Source organism: Somniosus microcephalus, chromosome 4 (assembly GCF_052327205.1).
Source record: "Somniosus microcephalus isolate GS21.2 chromosome 4, FLI_Smic_1.0, whole genome shotgun sequence".
Classification (NCBI taxonomy): Eukaryota; Metazoa; Chordata; class Chondrichthyes; order Squaliformes; family Somniosidae; genus Somniosus; species Somniosus microcephalus.
Window position 1 is genome coordinate 249,603,805 of NC_140990.1, and position 19,036 is coordinate 249,622,840.

General features: G+C 42.1%; 1 protein-coding gene across 5 annotated transcripts in view; it reads right to left on the reverse strand.

The window, feature by feature from the left end:
- Positions 1-19,036, reverse strand: part of LOC147120361 (mitogen-activated protein kinase kinase kinase 20-like) — a 120,519-nt gene that overhangs the window by 85,688 nt on the left and 15,795 nt on the right. For all 5 annotated transcript variants that reach the window (XM_085986178.1, XM_085986174.1, XM_085986176.1 and 2 more), the window contains exons 4-7: positions 9,736-9,837; positions 3,570-3,635; positions 1,556-1,584; positions 1,327-1,464 (exon numbers count right to left, since the gene is read on the reverse strand). In XM_085986178.1, the coding sequence (XP_085842304.1) occupies positions 1,327-1,464; positions 1,556-1,584; positions 3,570-3,635; positions 9,736-9,837 (335 nt within the window). The remainder of the gene's footprint in view (positions 1-1,326; positions 1,465-1,555; positions 1,585-3,569; positions 3,636-9,735; positions 9,838-19,036) is intronic.

The following is a 19,036-nucleotide window of genomic DNA, read 5'->3' on the forward strand; positions in this document are numbered from 1 at the left end:
ATAAGGAGAAATTGTTTCCAGTGGCAGAAGGGTCAGTAATCAGAGGACACAGATTTAAGGTGATTGGCAAAAGAACCAGAGACGACACAAGGAAACATGTTTTTTTTGAGTTGTTGTGATCTGGAATGCACTGCCTGAAAGGGTGGTGGAAGCAGATTCAATCGTAACATTAAAAAGAGAAGTGGATAAATACTTGAAGGGAAATAATTACAGGGCTATAGAGAAAGAGCAGGGTAGTGGGATTAATTAGATTGTTCTACCAAAAGAGTCAGCACAGGCACGATGGGCTGAATGGCCTCCTTCTGTGTTGTACCATTCTATGATTCTATGTCATAAGGTAACATACTGCCCCATTCCCATTCAATTCTTGCCAACTGCCATTTCAACCACTCGAGGTGCCCGGCACTTCATTAATACATGGAAATCAGGGTCCTATGATGTCCTATGTCATACCACTTAGTAAAATGCTGCAGGAAGAGGAGGCTCTTTAGGGCAAGTCAGAAACTTTCCTCAGTGGGGACAAGAGGAGCAAGGCCTCCGCTTAAAATTAAGCTGTTTTTTGTTTATTTTTTTTAGGCACAAGGACACTAATAAGCACATTTTAAAAGCTTAATATAATTTTCTTTTTAATTTACTGAGAGACTGACACCAATAACTAGTAACTGATTCTGTATAGTTTTTTTTGAAGTCATTTTCAGTTAATTAAAAAATTGGGTTACTCACAGGTGTTGGGCTAGACACTGACTAAAAATGCTTATTTTTTTGTGAAAACCCATTTTCAACTATTATTAAAATTGCACCAAGTTACCACATTTAAATATATCAAGGATTTTTTTTTAATTGCGTTCTATAATGCTGCAATATTGCGCTGGTTCATGGAAGATTTTACATTTGGTGACACTGCTCAAAACTAGCGCAATTTGCACCTGGATCGCCGATTGTGCCAAAAGCGGAAACTCCAAGTCAACATGTTTAGTGATTCAGCTTTTCAATCAATTCCCACATTAGCTCCTTTTCCAACTGTGAAAATTGTGTATTTGGTTTTCCTCCAGAGTGTCAAAGCATACTTGAATACATTAAAAATACACAGTGGAACCTAGAATTGTGATTAGCACATATCAAATGTTTTATGTTTGTTACAGTGACTAAACTTGATAGCAGGGATTTTAGAAATTATAAATACAAAAGTTAATTTTCTCTCTCAAAACTTTACTTATTGCAAGGGATATCAGAGATGTGAAACAGCATAACACTTTAAAGTATAAATAGCATTGATAACTAAAATGCTTATTGAACAGCATATTTTGCATTGCATGATATACCTACCACACCATAGGAGTATGTGTCACAGGTTTCAGCCACTGGCAGGCTCTGTATAACTTCTGGTGCCATCCATGGGAAGGTCCCCACCAGGCTCATGTGTGTTGTATGGGAGTGAAACCTTGAGGCACCAAAATCACATATCTGGAGTAAAACAAAAGCATCCATGTAAACCATCCATGCTTTCAACCACTATACTATGAAACAGGCTCATATAAAACTCTGATGAGCTCACCTTTAATATTCTGTCTGCAGCAATCACCACTAGATACAAGATTAAAATAAAATGAAAAAGATCAGATATTATTTCAGGTCGGAAGTTTCTCTCACATGCACTGAATAGAATCAAAATGTAACAAATGTTTTTTGGTGAATTATTTTACTGGTCCTCAAGGTATCAGACATCAGCTCTGGGGAATGAAACACTTCATTTTTGTCACCAAAATATTCATAAAACTAGAAACAATTTTCAGTTTTTAAGAGACATATTCTTGAGATCGCAAAATTAAGTATTGCAAGATAAAACTACCTTATTAAAAAGGAATAAATTGCAGAAATGTGCCCAGTTTTGTATTTCTAAAATTCAATTTCTTAAAGCTTGCATGATTTATTTTGAACATTAACTTCATCTTTTTCCTCATCTGTGCACCAATCTGCTCCGAACAAGCTACTGATAGGTGCAGGAGTGTGTCCCGTGAACAACTTCCATTGATTTTCCCCTCACTCGAGGAAGGGCCTGGTTTCCACTCTGCACCTCTACAGTGTAGCCAAGACTGGAGTACAGTAGTGGGAGTGGTTTGCAGTTTGTACATAGGAGCTGAAGAGGTTGATCAGTTAAACAAGCTCTTCATAGCACTGTCCATGATTAAATACTGAAACTTTTTTTTTATAATATAAAGTATACGTCAAATGTAGTAATTAGTATAGTAATGTACTTATGCTGGTCTCTGTCCGAGTGTGTTGGCCATCACGGACTAGGAACACAGTTTAGTGGATTAAGCATACAAACCATATGTTTCTAAAACTGAGATCTACTATAAAAACACCAAATTATAACAGAGAACGTGATAGGAAAGCACTTGAAACACATGGGCTTATTTAGCTTCTACTTGCAGCTATATATATTTTAAATGTTTGTGATAACTGAGTGCTGCAGTTATTTTAAAATCTCATTAAAGAATACTCCAGGGTAAGGACCTGCAATGACATCATCCTTCAGTTTGAATTCAGAATACACCAAGAAATGTTTTAAAAGCTTCATTAGAAGTTTACAACTTTAAACTTTTAATTGCAGGCATTGCAATTTTCAAGGTTGGATGATAGGACATGACCTCACCATTCCCCTATACCTCAGCTAGAAAACAACATCATTTAGCTCCTAAGACACTTCTAGAAGCATAGGCCTAGAAATTCGGTTGTGGGTCCGCCAGGGCTTTAGCGCCCGAAATTTTGCGCCGGCGTTAATGCCGCTGCGCCCGCCGAAAATTCGGTTGCCCCGGGCCCAGACGGCGGCGGGCGCTAATGGAGGGTTTTTGCGCCTCACTATGGGCGTTCAGTGCAGTTTTGAGGCGCTAATCCCCCGCTGCGGCACCCGAGGCGGTGCGGCAGGCTGGGGTACTGCAGGCCTCCTCCTTCTGTTAAGGAGGAGCTGCCTGCAGCCGACCGCTGGCCGGTCGATTCGCCCGACAAATGAGCCCGGCACCTCGGGGAAGAGCCGGGCTCGCGGGCCACACACATCAGTGCCGCGGCGGGGTGGTGGAGGAGTCCGGGGAGGGAGGTGCGGGCAGGCGGCCGCCGGGAAAGCGGCCGGCCGCCGCTCCACCTTTATGCGCCGGCGCAAAAGGTGTGTAACATCCCTTTCAACAATCGTTGGTTGCGGCTGCCACGGGCGAGGCGGCCGCAACTGAATTTGGGCTTGGGGCCGGGTTACCACGGCAACCGGGACGCTGCGCACACCGATGACGTCATCGGTGCCGGCGCAGCGCTACCGGCTAACGCCGATGGTAGGGCCCAACGCAATTTCGTTACCAGCTATAATTCCGGCGCAAGACCCTCTAACGCCTCTAATTGGGCGCTAACCCCACCGAATTTCTAGGCCATAGTTTTTAATGTTGCTTTTATTGCTTAAAAAGTCCTCCCTGCAGACTTCTGAGGTAATTCATGTATAAGGCTTTATACTAAAGTATTCCTTTAAAGAAAAGGTTACAGAAAGGATTTTAAAGTTTTAATTTGGTGCATTAGTAGCTTACCGTTTCGAGATTTGAGGTCCCTGTGGATTACCTTTACCGGAGCATCCATATGTAAATAATGCGTACCTATAGGGAAAATGAAACAGACTTTCAGAAGATGCAGTCACACAATGGATTCACCCAAGTGCAGCAAGTCTGCAAAAAGCAAAGGCAAGTTATTAGGATATACAAAGAAAGGCAAGGCAGCAGAGACTGCAGTTGTTGAAATTTAACATGTGGAGAATGGTTCTGATCTGTAGGCCAAGGCCGACTGCAGAAAGCAGCCCAGAGAGGAGAGAGCACCAAGCGATGAAAATACAGAACTGCCAAATGTCATTCATCAGAAGTGAGTCACATCTTTTGGTTTAAAAATGTGACATATTCTGTCACAGTCACTCTTAAAAACAAATATAGCTCCAAATGTTCAAATGAATTTGTAATCGCGATCACTGGCCAATTGCACGTGTTATAATATTTCTAGGTTCAACTTTTGAACCCAGCTAGGAAAATCTCAGAAAGCAACTCCGCTAAATTTAGAAAAGTCGATGCAGCCATTCCAAGAGCTGACACTGTATTCATACAAATTTATTCAAAAAGTTCCTTCAGTGGGCAAACAATATTAATATTTTTTCCCCACTTATTGTACGTATAGTTGGGATCAGCTGATGAGATAATTCCTCTGTAGTATTCCATTTAGTGACTAAATAAGCACAAATTCACCTAGTGATAGAACAGTATAACTATATCACAACTATTCACCAACATATCATAGTAAACATTCCAAAGGCATTTGAGTCCCACTTGAATTTACTAACCACGTTTGACAAGTATGGGATGTATAGGGAAAAAAATCCCACAGAATGTAGACTACCTTGTGACTGAGTAACAGTAGCAGCATAGAAGTAAGTGTCTGTTCAGCCACTGTTGCAACTGAAGGACCAAGTGATGAAGGCAAAAGTCATAGAGAAGTTAAAATAAAAAAACAAGTTTTGTGACTTAGTGAGAGAAATGTTTAATGAAGTTAAACCCAAAATTTCCATCCAAGTTGGAGTGCCCTTTTCATTTGTTCTCTATCTGCCTCAACTGCCGAGAGGCCTGCAGTGCCGTGCTCGAATGGCCATTCTTTATGTCCAACCCTGAGCAGCAAATGTCAGGCTATTCAACTATTGAGATATCACAGGCAAGCTTAATCTTTTCTCAATTGGCCTGCACATGAACATACACAATTTGCACTTACATAAAGCTTTAATGCAGTGAAACATCCCAAAGCACTTAATTAAAGACCATTTCCCTCTTCCTGTCCCTTTAAGAGCTGGCCAAAAACATGGTCAAAGAGATTGGTTTTGAGGTGGAGGAGATAAATGTATTGAGGCAGAGGGGCCAGAGAAGGAATTCCAGAATGCAGTGGTAGGACAGCTGAAGGATCAACCACCGAGGATGGAGGTGCATAGTAGAACAGAGACAAGAGCAGCAGAGGGTATGGATTAGGAAGTTTCAGAGGTGGGGTGGGACAAGGCTATGTAAGGACTTATAGATGAAGCTGAGACATTTGAAATCAATGCGCAGGAGGAGACACAAAGCCAGCAAGATCAGGAGAGACTTAATGTGAAATAGAATGCAAATGACAGATTTTTGAAGGTGGTGGAATTTCTGAAAGGTATTGCTAGGAACCAGTGAGAAGGGCATTAGCAGAGTTGAACCTGGAAGTGACAAAGATGTGAATGCGAGTTTCACTGACCAGTAGAGCGAGAAAGGGACAGAGGTCGCGATGTTAGTAAGTTGAAAATGAATGGTCTTGATGATGGGCAGCATGTGGGGTCTGAAGCTCAGCTCAGAGTCATACTGGACAACTGGACTCAAAATATGCACTGTTGGGGTCAACCTGATTAAGCAGCTGTGGAGGGGGGCAGAATCGGGCGGGGGGGGGGGGCGGTACAGCAATGTGCTTTTGATGAGACAAGCAGGAGGTTGTCGTTGATGACGACGGCAAGTATTTACATAGCACCTTTAATGTAGCAATACGTCCCAAGGCGCTTCACAGGAGAGTTATAAAACAAAGTTTGACACTGAGCCACATGGAGAAATTAGGGCAGATGATCAAAAGCTTGGTCAAAGAAGGAGGTTTTAAGGAGTGTCTTAAAGGAGGAAAGAGAGGAAGAGAGGTGAAGAGGTTTAGGGAGGGAATTCCAGAGCTTAGGGCCTTGGCAACAGAAGGCACGGCCACCAATGGTTGAGCAATTAAAATCAGTCAAGCTCAAGAGGCCAGAATTAGAGGAGCGCAGGTATATCGGGGGTTTGTGGGGCTGCAGGAGATTGCAGAGCTGGGAGGCGCGAGGCCATGGAGGAATTTTAAAACAAGGATGAGAATTTTAAAATCAAGGCGTTGCTTAACCAGGAGCCAATGTAGATTAGCCAGCACAGGGGTAATGGGTGAATGGGACTTGGTGCGAGTTAGGACACGGACAGCAGAGTTTTGGATGGCCTCAAGTTTATGAAGGGTAGAATGTAGGAGAGTAGAAGGTGGGTGGCCAACCAGGAGTGCGTCGGAATAGTCAAGTCTAGAGATAACAGAGGCATGGATGAAGGTTTCAACAGATGAGCTGAGGCAAGGGCCAAGACGGCCAATGTTACAGAGATGGAAATAGGCGGTCTTAGTTACGGCGTGGATATGTGGTCAGAAGCTAATTTCAGGGTCAAATATGACAACAAGGTTCCGAAAAGTCTGGTTCAGCCTCAGACAGATGCTAGGGAGAGAGATGGAGTCGGTGGCTTGGGAACGGAGTTTGTGGCGGGGACCAAAGACAATGGCTTCGGTCTTCCCAATATTTAGTTGGAGGAAATTTCTGCTCATCCAGTACCGAATGTTGGACAAGCAATCTGACAATTTAGAGATCGTGGAAGGGTCAAGAGAAGTGGTAGTGAGGTAGAGCTGGATGTCGTCATTGTACATGTGGAAACTGACGCTGTGTTTTCGGAGGATGTCACCAAGGGGCAGCATGTAGATGAGAAATAGGAGGGGGCCAAGGATTGATTCTTGGGAAACACCAGAGGGAATGATGTGGGAGCGGGAAGAGAAGCCACTGCAGGTGATTCTCCGGCTACGATTACATTAGATAAGAATGGAGCCAGGCGAGTGTAGTCCCACCCTGCTGGGTGACAGTGGAGAGGCGTTGGAGGAGGATGGAGTAGTCAATCGTGTCAAAGGCTGCAGACAGGTCAAGTAGGATGAGGAGGGATAGGTTATCTTTGTCACAGTCACAGTCACATAGGATGTCATTTGTGACTTTGGTAAGAGCCGTTTTGGTACTGGTCAACAGCGAGAGGGCGGTACCATGAAAGAAAGGCAATGGGGGGGGGGGGGGGGGGGGAATGCAGTGGTTGACCACATTGAAAACTCAAGAATGAGGAAAGAGGAGGGGAAAAGGTTGAGAGGAGATTTGATCGAGGTGTTCAGAAATCATGAGGGGTCTAGACAGAGTAGATATAAACTGTTCTCATTGGCAGAAGGGTCGAGAACCAGAGGACACAGATTTAAGGTGATTGGTAGAAGAACCAAAGGCGACATGAGGAAAAAAAAATTTACACAGCGAGTGGTTAGGATCTGGAATGCACTGCCTAAAAGGGTGGTGGAGGCAGATTCAATTGTGGCTTTCAAAAGGGAATTAGATAAGTAGCTGAAGGAAAAGAAATTGCAGGGCTACGGGGAAATGGCGGGGGAGTGGGACTAGCTGAAGTGCTCTTGCAGAGAGCTGGCACGGGCTCGACAGGCCAAATGGCCTCCTTCTGTGCTGTAACCATTCTATGATTCTATGAAAGTGCTGTGATCAGTCAAAAAGGATGCTGTTGGTGACTTTAACCAAAGTAGTTTCAGTGCTGTCTGCACACATTTTTCAAAAGAACCACTGGGTAGCAATCAATCAGAGTAGAAACTCCAGCAGATATTTCTCTCACTAGCTCAGGGAGACGGAGCCAACAGTTATGAGCTAACTGATCTCCGTGATTGGCTGAAATAGATTAATTCAACTGAGCTCAGGGTCAAACCCAGGCTTTTCCTGGTCAATACTGCACCATACAATGTATTTACTCAGAGCTTTTAGAAGAGCAGGTCATATAAGGAACAGGTGAAATTTTCAGTTGCTAAGTCCAGATAGTTCTAATTGCCCACAAAGCAGCTTTCAGTGCCATCACTTAACATAAAAATCAGAGCTAATAAACTACCTCTGGAAATAGTGACATACTGCAGTCTTGCAACATAATACAGTACTGCAAATGAAGTACTTTAAAAAGATATTTTTCCAATTTCAGTTGGTGGTCATGTTAAGTTTATTGCCAACTTTAAAGTGCACTTAAAAGACTAATTGATTATTCCTGGTACTGGATAACATAGGAATCTTTAACAGCTTAAAAAGGAGAAAAATGCTTTATGATTTTCAGTTTTAATTTTGATGGGAAACAATTAGTCTTTCCCTCCCTCAATATGATGTTCTCTTTCAACTCCAGTTGGTGCTCCAATATGCCTTGTGATGTTTTGTGCATGATTTCCATAAAGGGAGTTCTCAATCTTAGGGGAGCTTCCACATAGAGAAGTTTAGAAAAATAATGGTGTACTTCCAAGTTACAATATGGAATTGACTGAGATCTGGGAGCACTTACCACCCTCAGAGTCAGGAAATGATACATAGTACAGTGTAACTGAAAGAGAAAAAACTCCTACAAAATAGAGGATTGAAAAACCAAGCAGATGTCATGATACATGCAGACCACTAATAGGATTTGCCTTGAAATGCTGGAACAACAGTATATGAAGATTTATAAACCTAGTTGCTGCATGCTTCCATCCTGTTGTTCTACATGATAACTCATAATATTACAGTAAAGATTTTTCCAAAACTAGCACAATATAGGAAACCACATTATGAAACAGAAATATCAATGTAGGGACAAGTGATTGGAATGTAAAGTACTTCAGTAATAGTTGCCATGTACAATGCCATTTAATATTCCTGTCTCTGTGTTCCCGTTTCATAGTGCACAGCTGTTCTGCAGCCCCCAGGGAACTTGAAATTAAGATGATGTCAAGTAAAAGGATTGGCATGGAGGATATTTGCCAGGAAGCAGTAAGTTACAATGCCCTCCACGTTGATGTTTTCAAGCAGTACTAGCTGAATTTGTACTCTTCTCAGCCACTGACAGCAAGTTGTGCACAGCTCAGGTCAGCAGAAGCAAAATAAAAGATTGAAATCAGATAAACAAACATGAAAAAAATAGAAGTGTTCACAATAACAAAAGCAAAATGAATCAAATAAATGGAAAGATAAAGACTATGTAAAGAGATTAAAAAGTGGGGCAGAACAGGGTTTAAAAAAAAATGCAATCTCTTCTGCTGAAGCAACCGCATGGGATATGGTTTATAGGGATCGGACAGCCTTCTGTACCTCACCCAAATAGCCATTCTTCATTTGTGACCCAAGTGATAATAAGTTATTCAATCATAAGCTGTATCAGGTATAGGTTTATACTCGCTTTTTGGATCTCTGCCTCTTGTCTGTTTTGTTACACTTTTAAATTCTGCATATTTTCTCACTCTTTTCTCTGTTTGCATTGCATTTTATTTCTCATTAGCGCAGGTGCACTGTTATTCTTAAGCTTCCAAATGGGAAGAGAACTGCGATCACTGCTCAACATAGCTGGGATTCTCAAAAAAGCTCAGTGGTAATTCTTGAAACCGAACACAGCTGCGCAACTGCAAAATAAAAGGCTTTTGCGATTTTCCGGCCCACATCTGCTTTTGTTTGGAGATTACAGTTAAAAATGGGAATCTCTGCTGATATGGAAGCAGTGAGGTCTGCATCCATTCCCTGGATTTCTACCCATCACCTCAACACTCCGTGCAGGAGGCAGTGCAGCTTACAGGGGACATTGGCTATAAGTAAGTCTTTCTTTACTTCTGCAGGATTAGATAGATATAATATGAGAGAGAAGGTGGATAATCCAGAAACAGTGAATTTTTAAATGTATCAAATTGTAAATAATCTAGATTTGAAAAGTATTGCAAAATCATTTACCCAGGTGGGTTTGCACAGGAAAGCAACATCACACTGCATAGATGGGTTCTCCCTATTTCTGAGCATATGAATATGTGTACATATATATATTTTAAATCTGACCATTATGAAGATTTATATACCTTTAGCAATATCTGTTGCCCAAGTCATAATTTGATCCATGTCCATTTCCTCACTTTTATCACTGGACAGATAATCATAGAGTGATCCTCCGGGAGCATATTCTATAAAGGAAAGTAAAAGAAATCCATCAACCGTTACTTTTTTAAATATAAAAGACAATGCAACTACTATAGTTTTTATTTAAGTACAATATAGAATCTAACACGAATGTTCCCTATTGCAGAAAAAGTAACAACAGTCCACAGGCACTAATGTACAAATTAGTACCAATGTACTGTACATACATTTTGTTTCTATTTATGAGTTACATATTTAATGAAAGTGACAATAAAAGTAGCAATACTAACATCTCAAACAGATTACTGTGCCTTTGAATCCCAGGGCTGGTCAGTCATATAAATATCTGGAATGACTTTATTCTATTTACAGCTTAATTTCACTGAATTTCTGGGATCAGACTTATGCAAAAATTACACAGTTATTTGCACCAGCTGGCAAGCCGATCTTGCTGATGGGAATTTCCTGCAAATCTTATTAGCCTCGGATGGAATGTAAAATTGGTGTAAATAAATTCTGCATAACCAATAGGGGCCTGAGGAGACTTGGGCAGAGTACTATAAAAGCGCAGGACAGCCACTGGTCAGAGTGATGCTCTCTCTAACTTCTTTTAAAAATACCTTTATTCAGAGTGTTTCCAATGTCTCAACAGCATTTCCATTTTCATAGAGAGAATTAAGCAGGCAAGAGGAAGATCTGCAACTTTGTAGAGATGGACCTACAGGCCCTCCTGGGGGAGATAAAGGCTAAAAACGGGACCGGCTCCTGGGCTCCAGGAAGGCAAATAGTCAACCAAGGCACATGGAGGGAGGTGGCAGAGGGAGTGCCACCAATGTAATGCCAAGAACGGCCAACCAGTGCCAGGAAAAATCAGTGATCTGACCAGGGCTGGAAAGGTAAGACACTCAACCACGGTCTCCCTGTCTTCCTTGCCCACTGGCTACCACCACAGTCCAAACTCTCAAAGCAGCACTCACATATCTGGCACTTCAGACTGGCTCAAATGTAATCTACAACACCCAATCCTATAGTATACATGCCTACACAGCTCCCAAATCTCTCAGCAATTAACGAGCACAAACCCCAAACATGCTACACCAACTTGGCATCTTCACACCTGCACCTGTTGCACACCACTTCTGCAATGACACTTTAAACAGTGATAAACTACAAGCCTGACCGTCATTCTCTTTTGTCTTTGCAGAGCAAATTGGCAGACAACCCCAAGCAAAGGAGGAGCGTGACGAGGGAAGCAGGGGTCAATCCCAGTGCTGAGAACCTTGATCATCCAGGAGGAGAAGTTGTTGGGTTGCCTCGCCGCTTTGGCTGTGGCTGAATCAAAGGTCAGTGGCATAATGCCGTAGCAAGGGGAGTACCTGAACCAGTTATCTCTCCATGCTTCAGATCATGGTCTCAGCCCTCCCCCCCCCCTTTAAATGAAAGCATGCCGAGCGAGACATGCTCAGCCATTCTAGTTTTATGCCATTTCTTCCAATAGATCCAGCAAGGCTCAAAGTCATGGAGGAGGAGAGAGGAGGGAGTAGCTCTAGGAGGCTGAGCAGGTGGTTCATGTGGAGGAATAGGAAAACTAGAGCCTCGGTGCGCACCTTCCTCCTCGCCTCATAGGCGCCACATCAGCGTCTACCATCTCACCTGTTCCAGGGACCAGCATCGTCACAGGTATTCAGGGGAAGCCAGTTAGATGTAGCCAAGTAAACTAGTCAACTGAGTCCTATAGTCTAGGGGACCAGAAAGAGACAGAAGTGTGGCGGGGGTGGCGGGACATGTGGCCACTCCTCCATAAGGGCAGAGTGAATGGTAGCCAAGGACGAGTCATGGACCCAGACCTTACAGCTGCGAATCTCAAGAGATGGATGTTCCAGGAACATCACAGGTACGTGAATGCTCTGGGAACCATCTCCAGTGAGGTGCAGTGGCTCACAGTTGCAACTTCAGAGGCTCAGACTACCGCATTCACAGCACTGGGGATAGATTGGAGGGTTGACTCAATGTCTTCCAATCGTTGACTGATGAGGTGACTCAGGACTTACGGGATTTGGTGGCTGCCATCACACCAGCCATCCAGTTGATGACTGGGGCTACAGATCCAGGGCGAAGGGCAGGGCACCGGTACAGTCCAAGGGCCTGATGCTGCTGATTCTCCTAACAGCAGCACTTGCCAGGGTTACGACATTCCCTTTCGGACCACTGAGTCAACTTTTCAGCATTCCAAAGGGACTATTCACTCTGCGACACCCTGGTCCACTTCTCTATCAATCCCAACACCCACTGCCCTTCCCACAGCACCTTCCTGTGCAAGTGCAGGAGATGCAACACCTGCCCCTTTACTTCCTCCCTTCCCACCGACCAGGGCCGCAAACACTCCTCCAGATGAAACGGCGATTTACTTGTACTTCTTTCAATTTAGTATACTATATTCACTGCTCACGGTGTGGTCTCCTCTACATTGGGGAGACCAAACGCAGATTGGGTGACCTCTTTGCGGAACGCCTCCGTTCAGTCCGCAAGTGTGACCCCAAGCTTCCGGTCACCTGTGATTTTAATTCTCCGTCCAACTCACACTCTGACCTCGGCCTCCTACACTGTTCCAATGAAGCGCAACGTAAGCTCGAGGAACAGCAACTCATCTTTCTATTAGGCACTTTACAATGTTCCGGACTCACTGAGTTCAACAATTTCAGATCAACCTCTGTCCCCATTTTTTTTTTTGGACGGCAGCTGTTGCTGATGATTCTGATATTCCCATTTACACCTCCTCTAGACCCATCTTTTGTTTCTTTACTTGTCCCATTACCATCTCCTTTCGCCTTGCACCATCATCCCTTTTGTCATTTAATCTCTCCTTCCATCCTATCTCAGACCTTCCTTTTTGTTCTTTCCTCCCCTCCTCTCCCCCTTTCTCTGCTTCTATGCTTGCTTAAAACCAGTTACATCTCTTAACCTTTTCCAGTTCTGACAAAAGGTCATCGGCTGGAAACGTTAACTCTTGTTTCTCCACAGATGCTGCCTGACCTGTTGAGTATTTCCAGCATTTTCGGTTTTTATTTATTTTATTCCCGCTTACTCTTGGGGGCTGCTTTGTAGCTGCTTGATGGGTGACTGTTCACTTTTTCTGATCAGAGTTGCTTACATTGACCCGTTAGGTTAATTGTTCCCCATAACCGATCCATGGAGAATTTTTTTTTAAACTTGCAATTGCTGGAAAAAGTTCGAGCCTCCCTCTGACTGCTTGAAGCGGCGACTCGCCCGAGTGGGCATCAGCCCGTGATCCAGGACGTGCATCTCAGGATCTTCTAGTTCCATGGACTTCACACCAGCCATTCCCGCAGGCAGAATTCTGCAGTGCGCAGTAGGCCACAAATTTTTGCCACCTTCTCTAGCGCATACTGGAAAAGACCCCCTGACCTGTCTAGGCATCTAACATGTCCCAAGATTCTCTCCACTACCTGCCTGGTCGCTGCACGGGCATTGTTGTAATCCTCCACTGCTGCATCACTTGGAATGTTGGCAGCAGCCATGGGATCAGTGGGTAGGACTTGTCCCTCAGGATCCAACCATCGATTCGCCTATCCTCACTGAATAACTAGGCAATGGCTGAATGGTGAATGATAAGGGCATTGTGGCAGCTCCATGCTGGGAATCACATTGAAGGGTTCGGTAGTCCTTCCTGTCGATACAAGTCACAGGGTTCTGCTTTGGTGCTCAGAGACCAAGTTAAATGGCCTGCTTGTACCTACTATTAATTATGTCCTCGCAGCATTTAAAAAATCTGGGTAAAGTCTTTTCTCCAAGTAATTACGCACAATAAGTTGTAGGATATGCTTTTTTAGAAGGTCAAGAGCATTACACCATGTAATGCACAATGTATTATTCTGTTGCCAAGGCGCAGCTGTGTATAATGTAGTGTCTCTTTAAAGTCACATGATCTAATTGTTGTAACTTCCAGATGTCAATTAGAGGCCAATTGCTTTTAAGTAGATCCCGAGGCCATTTAAAGATCAGAGGAAACAGTAGGAAGTGACTGACTTTAGAAAATATAATGATACTTTTAAGTATGACATTTGGGTCAGTTCATTTCTCATGAAGTGTATAGCCTGGACCACTCCACATGCCAAATAAAGGAATTTCCATGGAGGCCAGAAAGATTGGTAGTTAATACTTTGACAACTGGCAGAAACTAGGGTGAGCAATCATTATACACAGTTGGTATAGCAGTTTTCCCCAACTAATTATGCAAAACTCTTGCTATTTGAAGTTTGCGGAATTAAGCTAAAAAGAGGTCTGCAGCAGCAGCAATATAGCATCTGTGACATTGGCATTGCACAAAATTGTAAGATAAATTTAATCTGTGGATTGTCATAAAGGCTGATGAATGTATTGCAAATGACAACACTAAGGCACGTGTAAGTAGTTTAAGTTGTACTGAAAGAATGAGAGTGGGACACAAGTGAGAGGCGGACACAGCTAGACAGAGACTTTTTTCCCCCCCAAATCTGTGAGCAGCCCGACAGATCATCAACTATCAAATTAAAATCCTTACCTAGGTGTCATAGAGCCAAGTTACTGCTCGTCCTGTCTCTCACTCATAAGATCACACATTACTCAAACTGCACTATTATGAAATTTTACTTGTTTGATGGAAAAAAAAATGCCTTTTATATATTCTAAAGTTAAACAGAAAAATAAATGATTCTGCCCGTCTTTCAACAATGATTAGAAATGAACATTTCATTTGCATATCACTATAACCATTGTTTGAATTCAACTTTGACAGCCAGTCAAACCTGAAGTACTGTGTGTGCACAACTAAAACAGCTTACACATGCCTTAGAGTTGTTATTTGCAATACATTCATCAGCCTTTATCAGTGTTGAATTTTCAGGCAGATTCCTAGCAACACAGCATTTCTCAGTAATTTGACTTTTATACTGCAGGAAATAAGAGCAACTAAAGCTAACAAAGTACATTTCCTAGTAGACAGAACAATTTATTTCAAATATGGTGACAGACATTCATAACTAAACAGGAGGGCACCTGTTGTGCTGAGACCAACTCATCCTGGATACCCAATGTGACCAGCACTTGAAGCAGGGTTACAGCGACAGCTCACGTTGCTACATGAAGTGGAATTTTCTCTATTGTAGGTGGTAGCATATGATCAGTTGGTAACTCTGCTGCTGCCAGTTGATAAAAAAATAATTTTCCTATATGCTTGACCAGTATTACCCTCTGCCAAGAATTCTCAACTGGCAGATCACAAAGCCATTATATCTGGACCACTCAGTAGAGTTCAGCAAGAAGGGCACACAAGTGAGTTGTTCAGGGGACTACTCTATAATTCAAGCTCCCAACACAGAGATTCACATGCTGGGCTTCCATATCAGGAATTTAGACACCGCTCATTGCACCCCATGGGTTTACTGTCCATTATCATTTATAAACACTACCCTTATATGCACGGCTGTTTGGGACACCAGAGAAGTATTGCTTTCTGTATATATGCATTGATGATCAGCTGTTCAGGGAGGGGATCCTACTCGTGGCTCTGCTTTTTTACCTCGTCTCTCTTTTTAAATTTTGAGTTAGTCTTTATCTGGCAAAAGATTTGAAGCGAGACAGAATGAAAGTAAAATGTGTGTAAAATGGATCTGGTATGCAGTGGCAACAGTTGAGAGATTGATGGTATAGGAGGGTGCAGTCACGAGCTGCAGCAACAAAGAAAGTACCAGCAGTAGACCGAAAAAGAGAGAGAAACATCAAGACAGCGTAAACAGCCGCCAAGTTTCAGCGAGGTGGTATCTCGTTTATATTGCCTTGCTCAAGTCACAATTAGGAGTGACTTCTGCCGCTCTTACATACACACACATCTATCAGCAGTTAAAATTTAACGTTATAAAAGTGCACTCAAAACTCAAAACAAATCATAGTGCAGAAATTCTCTGAGTTACAAGAAATCTGTGATGGATTTAATTACTCTACATCAAGTATTTTTTCCACTCCACCTTGTACGTTTACCGACATAACAGTGACTATACTTGAAAAAGTAATTAATTGGCTCTGAAGCACTTTGGGGCATCCCAATCAATTGAAAGGCCTATATAAATGCAAGTTCTTTTTTCTATTTATTTCCTTGCTGCCTTCTTCTGATTTTCACCCTTACCTTACCTCTCTTGATGTTGGCAACTTGTATTGAAATATTGTGACATGTACCTTTTGCTAATTGTTTTTAATTAGTTATTTTTAGTTTGTAGATGACACCAAGTTAGGAGGCATAGCAAGTTGTGTAGATGGGAGCACAAGGTGGCACAGGGACAGACAGACTAAGCGAGTGGGCAAATCTGTGGCAGATGGATTTCAAGGTGGGGAAGTGTAAAGTCATCCACTTTGGATCTGAGTAAGACAAATAATAGTGTTTTAATGGTGAAAGACTAGAAAGCTGTGGAGGAGCAAAGGGATTGAGGTGTCCATGTACACAAATCACTAAAAGTTAGTGCACAGGTACAAACTTTAATTAAAAAAAGGTTAATTGAATGTTGGCCTTTATCACAAAGTGGTTAGAATTCAAAAGTGAAGAAGTGATGCTTCAATTGTACAGACCCCATTTGGAGTACTGCATTCAGTTTTGGGCTCTGAACCTTAGGAAAAATAAATTTACCAGAATGCTACCACAGTTTAAAGGTTACATAAACTTGGTTTGTTTTCCCTTGAGTTTAGAAGGTTAAGTGGTGAAGTCTTTAAAAATGATAAAGGGATTTGATAGGGTAGATAGAAAGAAATGATTTACTGCAGTGGGGGAATCAAGAACAAAGGGGCATGATCTTCAAATTATAACTAGGCCATTTAGGAGTGAAATCAGAAAGCACTTTTTCACTGAAATGCTCTCCCATAAAAGGCTGTGGATGTTGGGTCACTTGAAAATTTCAAGACCAAAATCAAAAGATTTTTATTAGGTAAGGGTTTAAGGGATATGGAGCAAAGGTGGTAAATGGAGTTGAGGTACAGATCAGCTAGGATTGAACTGAATGGCGGAACAGGCTTGAGAGGCTGAATAGCCTACTCCTGTTCTTATGTGCATAAAACAATTTTCATATTTTATGGAGATAACACCACAGTAACATTCTAATTACTGCGCTATTCTTCTTTTGAACATTTGGATTTGAAGAGAAATTCAAACCCACTATGCACAGCCGGCAAATTAACCCTCATGTTGTTCCCAACTGCACTGAAATCACATCACAAAAGAACATTAAACCGTTTAATTTTATCGAATTTTTTACTGCATGTGTAAATAAGATACATTATGAAGAATTGCAAGATACTTTTTATATCCCACGTATCTCTGACCATAATGCGCAATTTTATCAATCAGCAAGCAGATTACTTGTGGATTATAAAACAAATCCCAGGGCTCTTCATAATGTATCCTCTAACTCATTACCCAGAAAAACCCACTTACGATTCTTGATGCACATAATGAAAAATCTGTCATAAAATATAAAAAGTAGGCTTGTAGCTCATAATACCCAGTATTGTAAACAAAAACTGCTTTCGCTAAGATAGTCCAATAATATAGAATGTTATCTTCTAATGATACCTTTATGCATACAAAACACATGTATACCAGTTACTTCATATTTATTTTCAAACAGGGATCTATGCTTAATTACAGAGACAATGATGTCTGAGCTGATCATTTCTGATTTGCTCAAGTTCAAATAGAAAAGCAGCAAGTTAGATATAGCCTGCCCCGTCAAGTAGCAACTACTTGGGAAACATCTCTGTACCTACATCTGGGAGACAAATAGTCAGAGACTACATATTTGAATATAAATAGCCTCAGAGTCCATATTGCTATATTTCTGTGATGTAGCATGTATATACATAGAACTTACAGCACAATAACAAGCCATTCAGTCCAACTGATCTATGCCAGTGTTTATGCTCCACCCTACTTCATCTCAACATATCCTTCTATTCCTTTCTCCCTCATATATTTATCTAGCTTCCTCTCCCATTTAAGGCTTTGCCTGCGGTGTGTTGCTGCTGTTTAGTGAGTTGAGCATTTTGGGGAAACTGGTAAATGGCGGAGATACTAGGATTATTTCCACTGGAGCAGAGACGGCCAAGAGAAGATTTAATACAAGTTTTTAAAATTATGAAGTGTTTTCAATGCAGTAAATGGAACAAGATTATTGCCTCTGGCTGGGGAATCATCAATTTAAATTGTTACTAAAAGAGAGTGAGAAGAGGGGCTAGGATTTCTTGATACAGCGGAATATTGGAGCATGAAGTGCTTTGCCACAGGGAATGGGTGAAGCAGAGACTATTGCACCATTTAAGGGAAAACTGGATAAATACTTGAAGCAGAGGAAGATGCAGGAGGATATGAAGAAAGCTGGGGAAGTGGGTTTAGTTTTGGATTGCTCTAGAAAGGAGTTCGTACGGACATGATGGGCCGAATGGCCTTCTATGCTGTAAACCTCTATGGTTCTATGACTTCAACATCGCCACATGTAGCAGCCCTCACCTAGGAGAACATCTCGGAACATTTAACAATGAGGAGATAGCGGGACTAGAGAAGCTAAGAGACTGAACGGACAGTCGAAGAGATGGCTTTTATTGAACGTTAATCTGTTTATAATAAGATAGAAGTGTGCAAAAGGGGTTGTTGCTAATATCAGTGTCCTGAGCTCTCCCTTTAGTCGTGTGGAGCTGGGCTGTAACTTCAAATGGAAGAGTCTGCAAAGGGATATACCTGTAGATAGGTTAAGTGAGTGGGCAAATATTTGGCAGTGGAGTATAATGTGGGAAAATGTGAGGTTATCCACTTTGGTAGGAATAGAAAAGCAAAATATTATTTAAATGGTGAGAGACTACAGAATTCTGCTGTACAGAGGGATCTGGGGGTCCTCATACATGAAACACAAAAAGATAGCATGCAGGTACAGCAAGTAATTAGGAAGGCAAATGGAATGTTGGCCTTTATTGCAAAGGGGGATGGAGTATAAAAGTAGGAAAGTCTTGCTACAACTGTACAGGGCGCTGGTGAGACCACACCTAGAGTACTGCGTACAGTTTTGGTCTCCTTATTTAAGGAGGGATATAATTGCATTGCAGGCAGTTCAGAGAAGGTTCATTAGGTTGATTCCTGGGATGAAGGGGTTGCCTTATGAGGAAAGGTTGAGCCTATACTCATTGGAGTTTAGAAGAATGAGAGGTGGC